The 19,185-nt window shown below is 41.1% G+C and overlaps 1 protein-coding gene across 1 annotated transcript; it reads left to right on the top strand.

The window, feature by feature from the left end:
• The first annotated feature begins 9,591 nt into the window (after positions 1–9,591).
• On the top strand, positions 9,592–14,562 carry LOC130367306 (olfactory receptor 4E2-like). The gene is made up of 3 exons (XM_056569747.1): positions 9,592–10,496; positions 14,113–14,168; positions 14,534–14,562. The coding sequence occupies exons 1-3, from the start codon at positions 9,592–9,594 to the stop codon at positions 14,560–14,562; spliced, it is 990 nt and encodes a 329-aa protein (XP_056425722.1).
• The last annotated feature ends 4,623 nt before the right edge of the window (positions 14,563–19,185 follow it).

Raw genomic sequence — 19,185 nt, 5'->3', positions numbered from 1 at the left:
GGTCATTAGGATGATATATATAGGTTATTTTGTCTAATTATTTAATACCTTTTATATTCTTTATTACTCTTACAGTTTACAATAACTGTTCTACGTGTCCTAACAGCTGAATTAATGATTGTGGCAAACACTGCACTTTTGCACTTTTTATCTATTATTTATTTTATTATTTTTTTTATTTTTTTTTTTTATTTATCGGTATCGACAACTATTGCACTTTTCTACTTTTAAACTTTCACTTTTCTTACCTGTAGGTAGCACTCTATTGGAGTCTCCAATATATAGAGGGAGATCATTATTAATGTGGTCTCCATGGTTTGGGATCTAGTTCCCCGTATTATACTTTAATTCAGGCTGTGTCATGTGACCAGGATGGTCACCTGACATGTCCTCGACTTAGGCAGTGGGATACTACATGATGGTAGGATCTCGCGATGGTAGGATCTCGCGATGGTACAATGAATCCCGTGACCCTTAGACCTCGTGATATGCAGTCACATGACACGACGGGTCATGTGACACGACGCGAAATAAGGAAGCAGGGATGACGCATACCCGGAGGTGAGGCAATACTACGTTGACACATATGATAGGCTATTTAGGTGTATAAATAGGTGGCAGACCCACAGCAAACTACGCCCAGGAAGAAGCATTTAATTGCGAAACGTTGGGTGACGGAGGTCCTGGTGTGTCCTTGGAAGGTGATATTAACATCCTCTTGCTAGATGTATAAATGTATATGGCTGTTACCTTACCAAATATAGCCACTAGCTGGGACACTTTTGTTATTATAGCCATTAGTTGAGACATTTTTGCTATTATAAAGTAGGCTCTTTATAGCCACTTGTATATATAGATATTTCCTTGGTGATTAACCTTTTGTCTTATGGACCTCCGGTTGTGCATTTGTAGGACCATCCCGATATTCTGTACCCCCCTTTTTAAATGTTTTTAAATGTATGTCCTTTTTTCTAAAACAATAAAGTTTGAAATTTATGTCCCTGAATACCTTGGTTTTTTCCTTTGTTGTTCTGTACTGTATGTATGATGCATGAATGATGTGTGTGTATGAATGGTGTGTGTATAAATGATAGATGTGTGTAAGCAAGATGTATGTATGATGTGTGGAGATGTATTATGCTGGGAGATCTGGAAGCGGCAGGTGTATGTGTTTATGTATAATGTATGTGTGTGTATGATGTGCGTGTATATGTATGTATTATTAACCTACAGTACGCCACAAAGGCGTAATCCTTGAGCCCCAATGTAAATAAGGTACAAATAATCAGTATGTAAAAATATATATAATTTTATTTAATACAAAGACATGAATTAAAAATATGCATATAGGATGGAAAAAATTAATATACAGTCAATGTAAATATATTAATGAAAATTAATCTCAAAATTACAACATATATTAAATAAAAAGCAGGATGAACAAAGGGAGGGGGTGGAGTCCGTATAGGTAGAATATAAAAATGTATATATATATATATATGAACCAATAAAAAATGTGTATGTAAAAAATATATGATATATATGAAAGAATCAATGTATATATATGTGTGTGTATATATATATATATATACATACCTTAATCGTGTTGTGTCCTTTTTTACTAATATCTATTGGACTACTTATACTTATGTAGCTTTACATATATAAATATATATATATATACATTGATTATTTCATATATATATATGTATATATATATATATATATATATATATATATATATATATATATATATATTATAATATATATCATATATTTTTTACATACACATTTTTTTATTGGTTCATATATATATATACATTTTTATATTCTACCTATATGGACTCCACCCCCTCCCTGCTTTTTATTTAATATATGTTGTAACTTTGAGATGAATTTTTATTAATGTATTTACATTGACTGTATATTATTAATTTTTTCCGTCCTATATGCATATCTTTATTTCATGTCTTTGTATTAAATAAAATTATATATATTTTTACATACTGATTATTTGTACCTCATTTTCATTGGGGCTCAAGGGTTACGCCTTTGTGGCGTACTGTAGGTTAATATTTGGTCTCTCTCTAGCAGACCCCTTTTATTTTATTTTTTAATTGAGCCATTTTTTGGACTCTTTTTTTAGGTTGTTATGTATGTATTATGCATGTGTGTGTGTTGGAGGGGCGGGGGGGGGGGGGGGTGGCGGATGGTCTAGGGAGGGGGGAAGAGGAGCATGTAGGAGGACTTATGGGTCTGGGAGGAAAGGGGGGTTGGAACAGAGGAGCTAGGAGGAGGACAGAGGGGTCTGGAGGAGGACAGGTGTGATTCAGCTAAACTGAGAATAAACAGTATGCAACAGTATTAGTATTATTATTATAGAGGGATTATTATATTTGGAAGGTAGTGTGTGGCAGGGTTATATGGTACAGCGTATAACGTGGTTATTTTTGAGGGTTTATATTCAAGGGCACAGTGTGTGGAAGTATTATATTCATGGGTTCAGTGGGTGGCAGTATTACGTTCATGGGCACTGTGTGGCAATGTTATATTAAGAGGGTACGGTGTGTGGTAGTATTATATTCAAAGAGTACATTGTGTGGCAGGATTATATTCAGGGGTATAGTGTGTGGCAGGATTGTATTCAAAGGGAACAGTATGTGGCAGTATTATATTCAGAGAGCACAGTAGGTGTCAGGATTATATTCAGGGGTAACAGTAGGTGGCAATATTTTATTTAGGGGGAACAGGAGGTGGCAGTATTATATTCAGGGGTACAGTGGGTGGCAGTATTATATGCAGGAGGTACAGTGTATGGTAGTTTTTATATTCAGGGGATACAGTGTGTGGCAATATTATATTCAGGGGAACAGTTTGTGGCAGTATTATATTCAGGGGGTACAGTAGGTGGCAGTATTATATTCAGGGGAACAGTGTGTGGCAGTATTATATTCAGGGGGTACAGTAGATGGCAGTATTATATTCAGGGGGTGCAATGGGTGGCAGTATTATATTCAAGGGGTACAGTGGAAGGTAGTATTATTTTCAGGGGATAAAGTGGGTGGCAGTATTATATTCAGGGGGTACAGTATTTAGCAGAATAATAATGATTCATATCTTCATACAAAGGATGAGGATCTACTGACAGAGTGAGGAGTTAATGATGTCCGGGTGTCAGACTCTGTAGAGAAGATGGAGCTGGAAGAAGTCCTGACGTCTGGACCAGATGGAGAAGAAAAGACAACAGGTCACTGGTATCATTGTGTATTCTCCTGACTGTCCCATCAGAGCTGTAGTCACTTGTTAGTTCTGCAGTGATGATAGGTGACGATGTAGCCTAATCTGTGGCTCTCCAGCTATTGCAAAGCTACAACTCCTATAATGCCTAGCCTCTCCAGACATGAGGGGAGTTATAGCTTTACAACAGCTGGAGAGCAACTGGAACCAAGGTGATAAGTGAGGGTCCCAACAGTTGGATCCCCACTAGAAAAATGGACTGCTTATTCTTAAATGCCTGGGCATATGTTTTGTCTGTCCGGCCCAGCCTGTTAGTCACTTATATAGTTGTGTATTCTTCTGACTGTGTATCATCAGTGCTGTAGTCACTGATATCTTTGAGTAAGGGGTCACCTGGGATTGGGGAAGCGAGTTGTCAGGTGATAGGGGGGCCCTGGGCAAATTTTTGCACCGGGGCCCTGTGGTTTCTAGCTACGCCCCTGCATGCACCCCTCCCTGTTTCACAGGAGGTTTTTAAATTGATAGTGGATCCTGCATGCCACCCATGCGTGGTGGATGGGGGACACGTTTTGATCAAAAAGTGCGCTAAGAGCCTCCATTTTTTGACCAAGAGTGCTGCTACAACCTTCTTTTTTGTATACTTTGTATTTGCCACAGCAGCGTGCACCAGTGTATTAGGTACTTGTGCTGGCTATTTGTCTTTTTGTTTTTGCTATGCAAGTTAGGTGGAGTGGCACCCTCTGTAGCCATGCACCCCTCCCTGTTCACAGGAGGTTTTTAAATTGATAGTCGATCCTGCATGTCACCCAGTCAGAAGCCATATGCCCAGCAGAGGTGAGTGGAATGAGAGTGTTAGGGTCCCATCTGACAAGAGGCCAACTCTGCGTGGTGGATGAGGGACACATTTTGATCAAAAAGTGCACTAAGAGCCTCCATTTTTTGACCAAGAGTGCTGCTGCAACCTTCTTTTTTGTATACTTTATTTAGAATCCAATCACTTATCAGACTCCCCCCATGTATTCTGAAGGTAAGTATAATACCATGAGCACAGTTCATAGATAGCCAGCACGACACTACTTCCCCTTAGGTGTAGAACGGTGATGAAATGACAGACCAGGACTGGGATTGCTGGAGGTGGTGCTCTGACTAGCAATAGTGCATGGAATCGCAACAAAGAAGCAGAGAAATAATCGGCAACTCACCGCAGCCAGCTGAGTAAATCTTCTTTTATTTCATACTCACAAAAGTATCATATGGGAATAGGGTAGTGGGGGGACACAGGATGGCGACCAAGCTCCGTTTCGCACGATGGTCGTGCTTCCTCCGACCATCGTGCGAAACGGAGCTTGGTCGCCATCCTGTGTCCCCCCACTACCCTCTTCCCATATGATACTTTTGTGAGTATGAAATAAAAGAAGATTTACTCAGTTGGCCGCGGTGAGTTGCCGATTATTTCTCTGCTTCTTTGTTGCGATAATACCATGAGCACCTGCGCTGCTTGTGCTTAGCTCCAAAGGGCAAATAGCAATTAAAACACTAAAGTACAAGTGAGCTATGATGGTATACAAAATATATAGCACGTAACGCGTTTCTGTTACTCAATGTTTAGTAACTTCATTAGTGGCGCATATCTGCAATGACTGTATTAAACAATCACCTGCAATAAAGATAACACCACCATTTTCATACTAAAGCGCCAGAAGCCGGGCAAACTTGGCTTCCTGCAAGACGGCAGGTGGCGCTCTGCTCCACAAGCAGAATCCTCATCTCCATAACTGTGGGTACTGGCCTGGCCAGAAGATTTCCTTTACAGGCTATTTCCACTGAAAAGCATGGCTATAGTTTCAGATTTCTTTCTTTAGGTACTACTAGAACACACTATAATGAACAAGTGGAATCCCTGGGCAGTCCAGTTGGCATTTATTTTAATTTTTTTTGCAGGAGAATTATTCTTCAAAAAAACTGCCACCAATATGATATGTGAAACTCATGAGCTATATATTATACACTCCCTGTATTGTGTATATTTTATGTTTTTGACAGGAGGAGTTTTTGATGGTCTAAATGGACTTTAATATGAAAATAGTGGTGTTATCTTTATTGCAGGTTATGATTTAATACAGACACTGCAGACACTGCAGATTCATAATATGTACCACTGATTAAGTTACTAAACATTGAGTAACAGAAACGCATTTGGTGCTATATATTTTGTATACCATCATAGCTCACTTTTACTTTTTTTGTTTCAATTGCTATAAACGTCTGCAATAGTTACTATTTTTCCTTTGGAGCTAATCACAAACTGAGCAGGTGCTCATGGTATTGTACTTGCCTTCAATTTACATGAGGGGAGTCTGATAAGTAATTGGATTCTAAATTGTTGGATTCTAAAAGTGATACGGTAGTCGGAAATTTGAACCTCTTAAGGAAGCAGGGCATATGGATACGCCCTGCATCCCTAGTCCTTAAGGATGCAGGGCGTATCCATACGCCCGTGGGAATTCCGGCCCCCACCGCTAGCCGGTTGGGAACCGGAGCCGGATGCCTGCTGAAATCGTTCAGCAGGCATCCCGGCATATCGCCCAGGGGGGTCATTATGCCCCCCCATGTCGGTGATCGCCGCAGATCGCTGGACAATTCAGTCCAGCGATCTGCGGCGATTCCGGGTCAATCGGGTCTCCAGTGACCCGGTGACCCGGAATTACTGGCTGTTCGGAGCCTGCAGGGGTGAGGTGGCACTGGTGCCACCTCACGATCGCCCTGATTCGTCGTCCGGATTACCGGCCGACCAATCAGGGCACCTGCTGCGGGCGTCACTCCCGCACCCGCTCCGCCCCTCTTCCGGAGGACGTGAGCGGGTGCGGGACATGCACCCCGGGTGCTGGGGACCCCGATCCCTGGCATCCCTGTTGGGATCGGGGCCCCAGGAGCGACGGCGGCGGCGAGGGACAGCCTGCGATGGAGCAGCAGCAGGAGGTGAGTTACAGCCTCCTGCTGTTGCTTAGCAACAGCTCCCAGCATGCAAAAAGGGCATGCTGGGAGCTGTAGTTATGCAACAGCAGGAGGCAGACCACCACAACTCCCAGCATTCCCTTATGGTCATGCTGGGACTTATGGTTTTGCAACAGCTGGAGGCACATTTTTTCTATGGAAAAGTGTACCTTCAGCTGTTGTATAACTACAACTCCCAGCTTGCACAAACAGCTAAAGTGCATGCTGGGAGTTGTAGTGGTGCATCTGCTGGTTGCAGAACTACAACTCCCAGCATGCCCGTTGGCTGTCGGTGACTGCTGAGAGTTGTAGTTTTGCAACAGCTGAAGGCACACTGGTTGTGAAACTCAGAGTTTTTTTTTACCTAACTCAGTGTTTCACGACCGGTGTGCCTCCAGCTGTTGCAAACTACAACTCCCAGCAGTCACCTTACACCATGCACCGTACATGCTGGGAGTTGTAGTTTTGCAACAGCTGGAGGCACACTGGTTTTGAAACACTGAGTAAGGTCACAAACTCCGTGATACATAACCAGTGTGCCTACAGCTGTTGCAAAACTAAAACTCTCAGCATGTACAGTCTGTCAGCACATGCTGGGAGTTGTAGTTTTGCAACAGCTGGATGTCCCCCCCAATGTGAATGTACAGGGTACACTCACATGGGCGGAGGCTTACAGTAAGTTTCCGGCTGCAAGTTTGAGCTGCGGCAAATTTTCTGCAACAGCTCAAACTGCCAGCGAGAAACTACTGTGAACCCCCCCCCCTGTGCGACCCTAAAAACACTACACTACACTAACACAAAATAAAATAAAAAGTAAAAAACACTACATATAGTACTAACAGTAGACAACCAGTCTGACTGTGATTGCTGTATGAGGGAAAAAGAGAAAGGGAAAACTTCAGTGGGCCAAGGGTGCTAAAAATGTGATCAATGGTCATTGAAAAAAAATATACAGCAACAGGAGAATACAGCAGCACACTGCTAGCACAAAGATATAGATAAAACATGAGTATATAGATGAAACATGAGTATATAGATAAAACATGAAAAGCTATACAGTTGTAATGCAACAAATGAAAATATGAAATTATGAAACAGTGAGGTACTTAGCTTGCAAATTTGGCAGCCAAATAGCTTGGACCGTCGCACCAAGGTAAGGTGACCTCATTTTGGGACGGACCCTACACTATGAATATGCCTCTGTGTGAACAGTTCAGCAGGCATTGCAGGATCTGAAACATCCAAGGCACCTTAAATACACCTGATAGAGGTGGGTGGGGTGCAAGAAAAAAAATATAGCCTGGGCAGATGAATCCAGATGTATGTTGCACATGAGGAGAGGATCAGAATTTGGCAGAAACCGTATGGATTGGTGAACCCTGGTTAACAGTTTAGGCTGCTGGAGGTGGTGTAATGGTGTGTAGAATGTTTTTATGGCACACCCTGGATCCTATGATACATTTGGAAAAATGTTTGGACAGTAACACTGATGTAAGCATGGTGGTAGACCAAGTTTATCCCTCCATGGCAGCTGTTTTCCATATGGTTGATGGAATCTTTCAGCTGGACAATGGGGGAGATTTATCAAAACTTGCTTAGAGGAAAATTTGCTGAATTGCCCATAGCAACCAATCAGATCAGATTGCTTCTTTCATTTTTGAAAAGGCCTCTGAAAAATGAAAGAAGCGATCTGATTGGTTGCTATGGGCAACTTAGCAACTTTTCCTCTGGACAGGTTTTGATAAATCTCCCCCAATGTGCTATGCCACAAGATGTCATATGATCATGAACTCACTTTAGAAACATAATAGCAAGTTTTTCCTGCCTCTCTGGCCTTCACAGCCGCCATGTCTTAACCGTATAGAGTATCAATGGGGTAAGGTATAAATCTTTGTTGAGAGACTATGTGAAGCTATCTTGTGCCTATTTGCCAGTATTCCTGCCTTCCTATACCGGAATGCACTTATTTGTTTTCATAAAACTATATCATTTCACTGTTCCAGTTAGAATGAATCATACAGCTTTATTTCTTCTCCATTGTATTCTATACCTGTAATCTAGACCTTTGGCTACACCATCTACCTCTCACCCCAGCCTCTGGATAAAGACATGTGAGTAAAGGCTCTTTTATACGGCTGATTATCAGCTTCATGAGTGTCTTTAGGGTTAATAATTCCAGATAATTGTATAAAAGGGCCAGCAATCAGTTTGTTCATTGGCTGATTGGATCTTTTGTGCAGCCAATAAAATCATTGTTATCGGCCGCACATCACCCTTTGTAAACAGAGTATGTGTGGCCAACAATTTATAATTTTAAGGCCACACAAATGATCTGGCCACTGATTGTTTTGCCCATCAATAAAATTGGTCTAGTAAATGAGCACCGATCACCAAGATCAGTCATCCTTATCAGGAGCTCTTCAGTACATCTAAGGGTGTGTTCACACTACATTTGTAGTGTACGGTTGCTAGATCTGGTTGGGAGGGGTGAAAACCGGCCACTCCCATATCCCAACCGGATCTGGCCCGAGTCCCATTCATTTTAATGAGCCGACCGGAGTCAAATGCTGACTCCGGTTGTCTCATTTTTGCCCCGTATACGGTTTTCTGACTGGACCTAAAACCGTGGTATACCACGGTTTTAGGTCCGGTCAGAAAACCGTATACGGGGCAAAAATGAGACAACCGGAGACAGCATTTGACTCCGGTCCGCTCAGAAAACCGTATTCGGGGAAAAATGAGACAACCAGAGTCAGCGTTTGACTCCGGTCGGCTCATTGAAATGAATGGGGTTCGGGCCAGATCCGGCTGGGATATGGGAGCGGCCGGTTTTTGCCCCTCCCAACCGGATCCAGCAACCGTACACTACAAACGTAGTGTGAACCCACCCTAAAAGGGATTTTAGAGACAAAGATTTTGTTTACATCTAGCGAGTGTGGAAATTGTACCCAATGGCTTCTATAATGGAAACATAATTTATCAATTATATTAATTAGAATTGAAAGAGTTATTTTTGTGTTCTTGCAAGAGTTTCATGGGAATTTCTAAGTGTAAATGAAGTAGAAGGAATTATATAAATAATAGATCAGGAATATTATTCCAAAACCCTACACTGTCAGCAACTGGCTCATATATCAGCTTTTAAAGTCATTTATCTGTAAGTATGAAATTGCAGCCATGCAGAGGTACAGAAGACACTTATAAAAGTCAATAGACATAATAATATAGCTCTGTAGAGAGGTTTTAAGAAGCAATAATGTAGCTGTTAGCATGAGCACCTATTCTTATATGCCAAGTGTGTGTTCAGTTCTATAAAGCTTTGTCCAATTCTGTTATAAACAGGTCTCGGTGGAGCACAAAATGCCATTTAACAATCACAGTTCAGTTTTGGAGTTCACACTTAGTGGTCTCTCCCACTCACGTGAAACACAGTTTATTTTCTTTGTTGTTTTTCTGGTTTTGTATTTAATTACTTTATCTGGGAATCTGTCCATTATAACCGCAGTACATATAGATTCACATCTACGTTCTCCAATGTACTTCTTCCTTAGTAGCTTGTCTTTTTTGGACATATGTTACTCAACGGTCACCATACCAAAGATGCTTATTAATATCCTTTTAGACAGAAAGACAATCTCATTCAGCCAATGTATATCTCAGCTTTTCTTCCTTCACTTATTTGGAGGCACAGAGTGCTTCCTACTTACCGTCATGGCATATGACCGTTATGTGGCCATTTGTAATCCACTGCGATATCATATAGTCATGAATCACAGGTTTTGCCTCTGGTTGGTGGCATTAAGTTGGTTTGCAGGATTTCTGCATTCATTCACTCAGGCTTTTCTTACGTACCAGCTTCCATTTTGTGGTCCAAACAAAATCAACCACTTCTTCTGTGATGTCCATCCACTGGCCGTTCTTGCCTGTACTGACACATACTTTATAGATATGTTCATTATTGGCAATAGTGGGATGATTTCTCTTATCTGTTTTGTTATTTTAATGTTTTCCTACCTTGGCATTATTACAACAATCTTAAAGATCCATTCATCAGAGGGGAGGCAGAAGGCATTTTCTACCTGTGCTTCCCACATTTTGGTTGTTACATTCTTTTTTGGACCATGTGTATTTATCTACTTAAGACCACCCGTGAATTATCCATCAGATAAGTTAATATCTGTGCTCTACACAGTGCTGACACCTTTATTAAACCCAATAATATATACCTTACGAAACCAGGAGGTTAAAAGTGCTATCAAAAAGTTTTTCAGAAACAAAACTTCACATTATCCAAAAATGAAAAACATTAAAGATCATCAATAACTTAAACTGGTTAGAAAAAACATATATGTCCAAATTTTTGTATGGTTTGATTTAATAAAAAAAGTAATAAACTGCGCCATGATGTCCAAAAATTGTGTAATATATATTTCTCAATGACCTTGTTGAAAATCGGGTTATTAGTATAGTTGACTGTGTATTCATAATAAATTACACTCTACACTGTATTTACTGTATAGTAAAATATGGATTTTACATTTGGCACAGCTATGATGGCGCCTACATGATATTATATATGGATTAGTGCAAGTATTAGAATATACAGGATCTGTATTATGAAATCATTCAAAGTGCGTGCAGTGGGGCAGCGAATCACATGTGGTCACCTAATATCTACAAACATTGTGCACTTTTTTTAAATTGGGGTGGGGAACTTTCAGCTGTATGTGAAAACAAGAGCAACATGATGTAACATTTTGCTATTAACCCCTTAAAGACTCAGGGTTTTTTCCGTTTTTGCAATTTTGTTTTTTCCTCCTCCCCTTTTAAAAATCATAACCCTTTCAATTCTGCACCTACAGACTCTTATGATGGCTTTTGTGGCACCAATTCTACTTTGCAATGACATCAGTAATTTTACCCAAAAATCTGCAGCGAAATAAAAAAAAAATCATTGTGCGACAAAAAAAACTAACAAAAAACCCCCGCTATTTTGTAACTTTTGGGGGCTTTCATTTTTACGCAGTGCATTTTTTTAAATAAAAATGACACCTTATCTTTATTCTGAAGTTTTTATCGGTACCATTTTTGTTTTGATCAGATTTTTTGATCGCTTTTTTATAAAAATTTTTGTGGTATAAAAAAGTGACCAAAAATACGCTATTTTGGAATTTGGAATTTTTTATGTGTACGCCATTTAACGTGCGGTTCAATTAACAATATATTTTTATAGTTCGGGCATTTACGCACGCAGCAATACCACATATGTTTATATTTATTTTTATTTATATAGTTTTTTTTAAATGGGAATAGAGGGGTGATTCAAACTTTTATTAGGGGAGGGGTTAAATCCCATTTATTAACATTTTTTTTTTTTTTGCAATGTTATAACCCTCATAGGGGACTATAACATGCAATACATTGATTGCAGACACTGATCAAGGTTATGCCATAGCATTGCATTGATCAGTGTTATTGGCGCTCCACTGATCCTGCCTAGCTCTCAGTCACAGTGCAGTGAATCATCAATCTGGCAACGAGGAGGCAAGTAGGGATCCTCCTCAGGTCCGTACAGCTGATCGGGACACCATGATTTCACCGCGATGGTCACAATCAGCCCAACTACGCTGCCCAGAAGGTTTTACTTTCACTTTAGACGCGGCGAACAGCTTTGATCGCCACGTCTGAAGAGTTAATACCGGGCATCACCGCCCATGGAGGATGTCCGGTATTAGCCGCGGGTCCCGGCTGTTGATAGCCGCCGGGACGACCCGATATGACACTGGGTCACCGCGCGACCCCGCATTGTATGGTGGGAGTCAGCGCAGGACGTAAATATACATCCTGCGTCATTATGGACATAAAAAAGTTCAAATATATAGGTGAAAAAATGTAAAATAATTTAAAAATAAAACCCAATGCATCACAGCACAAATCTTTAAACCCTGGAGGACGCAGTCATTTTTTTTTTCTTTTTGCATTTTCATCTTTTCTTCCTCAAGCCATAACATTTTCATCTATGAGGGCTTGTTTTACATGGGACCAAATGTACGCTGTAATTACACTATTTTCTTTACCAGGAAGTCTGCAATGAAACTGAAAAAAAAGTCTTTATGTAGTAAAATTGAGAAAAAGGGAGTTTTGTTTTTAGCAGTACACTTTACGGTAAAAAATGACATGTTCTCTTTATTTTGTAGGTCAGTGTGATTAAAATGATATCCAATTTGTATAAGTTTTGTTTTATTTTTACAAATTAAAAAAAAAGAACTTTTTTAAATTTTATTAAAGAAATATGTTTAACCTCTTGTGAACGCAGGGGGTACAGTTACACACTGCATCCCAGGTCCTTAACCAGTTAAGGACCCAGGGCGTACAGTTATGCCCTGACACCCTGGTACTTAAGGACCCCGGCTGTTCCTGTACATCCATGGGAATTTCGGTCCCCACCACGCGCTGGCACCCCGCGCAAATGCCCAGGGGGGGGGGGGGGGGGGGGGATGGTCATCAGACCCCCCATGTCGGCGATCCCGGCAATCACCAGTGAATTCACACTGGTGATTTGCGGCGATTCCGGGTCATACGGGTCTCTAGTGACCCGGAAAAATAAGGGGAATCCGGGTTGTCCAAGACACCCACGATCCCTCTGAAAGCATAGGAGTGCAACCCCTCCTATCCCTGCTATTGGTCATTAAGAAGCGACGACCAGTAGCAGATCGGGGCGAGGAGGGGGGTTAACTTACGGTTCCCCCGTTGTGCCCACCCACAGCAGGCTAGGCAGAACGGGGAAACCGACAGAGACCAGTGCCGAAGTCCATTTTGCCATCGGTGGCAGCGGGCGGCGATCGGCGGCGGTGATCGGCGGCAGAGGACGGCGATGCGGCTCCCTGGATCCTACGTAAGCCGGTGAGTTGCCTAGCAACATCTGGAGGGCTACAGTTTGGAGACCACTGTACAGTGGTCTCTAAACTGTAGCCCTCCAGATGTTGCAAAACTACAACTCCCAGCATGCACAGACAGCTTTTTGCTGTCTGGGCATGCTGGGATTTGCAGTTTTGCAACAGCTGGAGGGCTACAGTTTGGAGATCACTGTTCAGTGGTCTCTAAACTGTGGCCCTCTAGATCTTGCAAAACTACAAGTCCCAGCATGCCCAGACAGCAAACAGCTTACAATTAGCACATTCGGACCACTGCTGGCAGCGCAGCGTGGTGTAGTGTGGTCCGAAATGCTTGTTCACAGCTCGCTCTTTGCCTGTACATGAAACAAGCAGAGAGTGAGCACAGCGCTCGTGCGCACGTGGTGCGCGAAATTTGATGACGTTGTGCCTGCCGGGCCATGCCCACTTCCTGCCGGGCCACGCCCAGCTGTTTGCTGTCTGGGCATGCTGGGACTTGTAGTTTTGCAAGATCTAGAGGGCCACAGTTTGGAGATCACTGTGCAGTGGTCTCTAAACTGTAGCCCTCCAGATGTTTCAAAACTGCAAATCCCAGCATGCCCACACAGCAAACAACTGTCTCGGCATGATGGGAGTTGTAGTTGCGTGCCTATAGCTGTTGCATAATTACAACTCCCAGCACGTACTGATCACCGAAGAGAATGCTGGGAGTTGTAGTTTTGCAACAGTTGTAGGCACACTGCTTGGAAAATAATGAATTAGGTAACAGAACCTACCTGAAGGTTTTCCAACCAGTGTGCCTCCAGCTGTTGCAAAAGTACAACTTCCAACATGCACGGTCTGTCAGGACATGCTGGGAGTTGTAGATTTGAAACAGCTGGAGGTTTGTCCCCCCCATGTGCAATTTCTCCTGAGTACGGAAATACCCCATATGTGGGCGTAAAATGCTCTGCGGGCGAACTACAATGCTCAGAAGAGAAGGAGTGCCACTGGGCATTGGAAGAGAAATTTGTCCGGAATGGAAGAACAATGGACCCCCCACATGTGACCCCATTTTGGAAACTACATTTACACCCCACAGGTGTCTGACAGATTTTTGGAACAGTGGTCCGTGAAAAAATGTGGTCCACTGTTATGGCACCACGGGGGTCTTTGTAAACGCACATGGCCCCTGACTTCCATTCCAAACAAATTCTCTCTCCAAAAGCTCAATGGCGCTCCTACTCTTCTGAGCATTGTAGTGTGCCAGCAGAGCACTTGATGTCCACAAATAGGGTATTTCCATACTCAGAATAAATGGGGTTAAGTATTTTGTGGGTCATTTTCTCCTATTTAGGGAAAACCCAGCATTTTAGTGAAAAAAAGTTTTGCACGGTCCTGTGCATCATTTCCTCTTTTGGTGTGTTTAGTTTTCAATGCACAGTTAATTACCTTGTAGTAAGGGTTCTTTTTTGGTGTTTATAATTTTGGTGCATGTAGTTTATCATTTTTTTAAGTATTAAAATAAAATAAAACCTACATAAATGGGGTATCCTTGTAACCATATAAACTTAGAGAATAAAGATAAGGTGTAATTTGTACCGAATAGTGCACTGCATAGAAACGAGGGCCCCCAAAAGTTGCAAAATGGCGTTTTTTATTTATTTCACCACACACATTTTTTTTTTCTTGTTTCGCCGCAGGTTATATTATAAAATATGTGATGTAATTACAAAGTACAATTGGTGACACAAAAAACAACCCGTTATATGGGTAAGGAGGAAAAAAGAAAAATGTAAAAACGAAAATTTGCTGAGTCCTTAAATGGGTACTCTCATTAAAGTAATTTTTTTTTTACTAAAAAGATTATGCAAAAATAAAAAATATTTCTAATATATGCTAATTAAAAAAAAGATTGTTTTTACTGTTTTTTTTTTACATTAGAAAACCTGGCCACTAGGTGTCACCCTATATGGCTCAGAATTCCTTTCCCCCCCCCTTGCAATGAGCACATTCGGACCACAGCTGGCAGCGCAGCGTGGTGTAGTGTGGTCTGAAATGCTTGTTCACAGCTCGCTCTTTGCCTGTACATGAAACAAACAGAGAGTGAGCACAGCGCTCGTGCGCACGTGGTGCGTGAAATTTGATGACGTTGTGCCTGCCGGGCCACGCCCACTTCCTACCCTGTGAAGAGAGCTCAACACTGAGCTAATGAAGAGGGCATAAAACAGGTATTTTATCGGGGATTTCAATACAAATTAATACAGGGATAGAGATGGTTAGTGTCAGGGACAGGTGGGGAGGGGGACTAGGGAAAGGTTAGTTAATAGCTTCACTTTAAAGGGGTATTCCGGTTGAAAATTTTTATTTTTTAAATCAACTGGCATCAGAAAGTTAAAAAGATTTGTAAATTACTTCTATTAAAAAATCTTTATCCTCCCAGTACTTATCAGCAGCTGTATGCTACAGAGGAAATTATTTTCTTTTTGAATTTCTTTTTTGTCTTCTCCACAGTGCTCTTTGCTGACACTTGATGCCCGTATCAGGGACTGTGGAGAAAATCCCAATAGCAAACCTATGCTGCTCTGGACAGTTCCTGACATGGATGGAGGTGTCAGCAGAGAGCACTGTGGACAAGACAAAAAATTAATTAAAAAATAAAAGTATCTCCTCTGTAGCATACAGCTGCTAGGATTGAGATTTTTAAATAGAAGTAATTTACAAATCTATTTAACTTTCTGGCACCAGTTCATTTAAAAAAAAAAGTTTTCCACCGGAGTACCCCTTTAACCCCTTAAGGACCAGGCCATTTTACACCTTAGGACCAGAGCGTTTTTTGCACATCTGACCACTGTCACTTTAAACATTAATAACTCTGGAATGCTTTTAGTTATCATTCTGATTCCGAGATTGTTTTTTCGTGACATATTCTACTTTAACATAGTGGTAAAATTTTGTGGTAACTTGCATCCTTTCTTGGTGAAATATCCCAAAATTTTATGAAAAATGTGAACATTTTGCATTTTTCTAACTTTGAAGCTCTCTGCTTGTAAGGAAAATGGATATTCCCCCAAAAAAATTTTTATTCACATATACAATATGTCCACTTTATGTTTGAATCATAAAATTGACGTGTTTTTACTTTTGGAAGACATCAGGGGGCTTCAAAGTTCAGCAGCAATTTTCCAATTTTTCACAAAATTTTCAAACTCACTATTTTTCAGGGACCAGTTCAGGTTTGAAGTGGATTTGAAGGGTCTTCATATTAGAAATACCCCACAAATGACCCCATTATAAAACTGCACCCCCAAAGTATTCAAAATGACATTTAGTAAGTGTTTCAACCCTTTAGGTGTTTTACAGGAATAGCAGCAAAGTGAAGGAGAAAATTCACAATCATCATTTTTTACACTCGCATGTTCTTGTAAACCCAATTTTTGAATTTTTACAAGGGGTAAAAGGAGAAAATGTATACTTATATTTGTAGCCCAATTTCTCTCGAGTAAGGACATACCTCATATGTCTATGTAAGTTGTTCGGCGGGCGCAGTAGAGGGCTCAGAAGCGAAGGAGCGACAAGGGGATTTTGGAGAGTACGTTTATCAGAAATGTTTTTTGGGGTGCATGTTGCATTTAGGAAGCCCCTATGGTGCCAGAACAGCAAAAAAAACCACATGGCATACCATTTTGGAAACTAGACCCCTTGAGGAACGTAACAAGGAATTAAGTGAGCCTGAATACCCCACAGGTATTTCACGACTTTTGCATATGTAAAAAAAAAAAAAAAAATTCCACTAAAATGTGTTTCCCCCCAGATTTCACATTTTTGCAAGGGTTAATAGCAGAAAATACCCCGCAAAATTTGTAACCCCATCTTTTCTGAGTATGGAGGTAGCCCATAAGTTGGCCTGAAGTGCACTACGGGCGAACTACAATGCTCAGAAGAGAAGGAGTGATATTTGGCTTTTTGAGAGCAAATTTTGGTTGGGGGGCATGTTGCATTTAGGAAGCCCCTATGGTGCCAGAACAGCAACAAAAAAAACCACATGGCATACCATTTTGGAAACTAGACCCCTTGAGGAACGTGACAAGGAATAAAGTGAGCCTTAATACCCCACAGGGGTTTCACGACTTTTGCATATGTAAAAAAAATATATTTTTTTTTCACAAAAATGTGTGTTTCCCCCCAAATTTGACATTTTTGCAAGGGTTAATAGCAGAAAATACCCCCCAAAATTTGTAACCCTATCTCTTCTGAGTATGGAGGTACCCCATAAGTTGACCTGAAGTGCACTACGGGCAAACTACAATGCTCAGAAAAGGAGGAGCACCACTGAGCTTTTGGAAAGAGAATTTGTTTGGAATGGTAGTCAGGGGCCATGTGCATTTACAAAGCCCCCCGTGGTGCCAGAACAGTGGACCCCCCACATTTGACAATATTTTGGAAACTACACCCCTCACAGAATTTAATAAGTGGTGCAGTGAACATTTACCCCCCACTGGCATTTGACAGATCTTTGGAACAGTGGGCTGTGCAAATGGAAAATTACATTTTTCATTTTCACGGATCACTGTTCCAAAAATCTGTCAGACACCTGTGGGGCGTAAATGCTCACTGTACCCCTTATTACATTACATGAGGGGTGTAGTTTCCAAAATGGGGTCACATGTGGGGGGTCACTATAGACCCATATGACCCGGAATAGCCGCAAATCGCAGAATTAAACAGATTTGTAAATGAATTGTGAAGTTATTTTTTGCCTGACCACAGCACTCTCTGCTGACACCTCTGTTGGTGTCAGGAACTGTCCAGAACAGGAGAAGTTTGATATGGGGATTAGCTTCTAGTCTGGACAGTTCCTGACATGGACAGAGGTATCAGCAGAGAGCACTGTGCTCAGACTAAAAAGAACTTCACAACGTGTGGAGTATACAGCAGCTGATAAGTACTGGAAGGAAAAAGATTTTTGAATACAAGTAAATTACAAATCTATTTAACTTTCTGGCTCCAGATAATTTGAAAACATTTGTTTTCCACCAGAGTACCCCTTTAAGATCACCCTATATTGACCCCTATAACTTTTAAATTTTTTTGCCTACAGAACTCTGTGAGAGCTAATTTCCTGCACTGTGATATGAAGTTTTTATTGGTTTCATATTATATTCATATTTTCATAGTTTGGTTTTGATCCACACTTCTTTATGCATGTATAAATAAATAAATAAATTGGAGTCCCCCTATTTTTCATAACCAGCAATATACAAACCAAGCAGAAGCAGTTTAGTTCCATCATGGTGGCAATGGCTGTTTATTTTGGCCCTCTCCAACCTTATACTACATGCTTCTGCTCCAGTCTCGGTTTAGCTTTTATGATGGTCCCAAGCCTGCCAAAACTTGACTTTTCCCTGTATTATAACTGTTGTTATAATGGTGGTGGAGGTTTGAATTAGCCCCTTTATTGGCTAATGCTAAGCCCCAGCTTAGTTACAGATGCTGTCTATCTATACCCAGTAGGACAAAAAAGTATTTAGTCAGCCACCAATTGTGCAAGTTCTCCCACTTAAAAAGAGAGAGAGGCCTGTAATTTTCATTATAGTTATACTTCAACTATGAGAGACATAATGAGAAAAAAATCGATAAAATCACATTGCCTGATTTTTTATGAATTTATTTCCAAATTATGGTGGAAACTAAGTATTTGGTCACCTACAAACAAGCAAGATTTTTGGCTCTCCCAGACCTGGAACTTCTTCTTTAAGAGTCTCCTCTGTCCTACACTTGTTACCTATATCAATGGAACCTGTTATCAGTATAAAAGACATCTGTCCACAACCTCAGTCACACTCCAAACTCAACTATGGCCAAGACCAAAGAGCTGTTGAAGGGCACCAGAAACAAAATTGTAGACCTGCACCAGGCTGGGAAGACTGAATCTGCAATAAGCAAGCAGCTTGGTGTGAAGAAATCAACTGTGGGAACAATTATCAGAAAATGGAAGACATTCAAGACCATTAATAATCTCCCTCGAACTGGGGCACCACGCAAGATCTCACCCCGTGGTGTCAAAATGATCACAAGAACG

This window comes from Hyla sarda, chromosome 1 (assembly GCF_029499605.1).
Source record: "Hyla sarda isolate aHylSar1 chromosome 1, aHylSar1.hap1, whole genome shotgun sequence".
NCBI lineage: Eukaryota > Metazoa > Chordata > Amphibia > Anura > Hylidae > Hyla > Hyla sarda.
The sequence above is the reverse complement of the archived record's forward strand: the minus strand, read 5'-3'. Positions and strand labels throughout refer to the sequence as shown.

Coding starts and splice junctions, on each gene's coding strand:
- LOC130367306 (XM_056569747.1), top strand. CDS start 9,592: ATGCCATTTAACAATCACAGTTCAGTTTTGGAGTTCACACTTAGTGGT. Junction 10,497..14,112: donor AAAAGTGCTATCAAAAAGTT/TTTCAGAAACAA, acceptor AGAAGGAGTGCC/ACTGGGCATTGGAAGAGAAA. Junction 14,169..14,533: donor GAACAATGGACCCCCCACAT/GTGACCCCATTT, acceptor TGGTGTGTTTAG/TTTTCAATGCACAGTTAATT.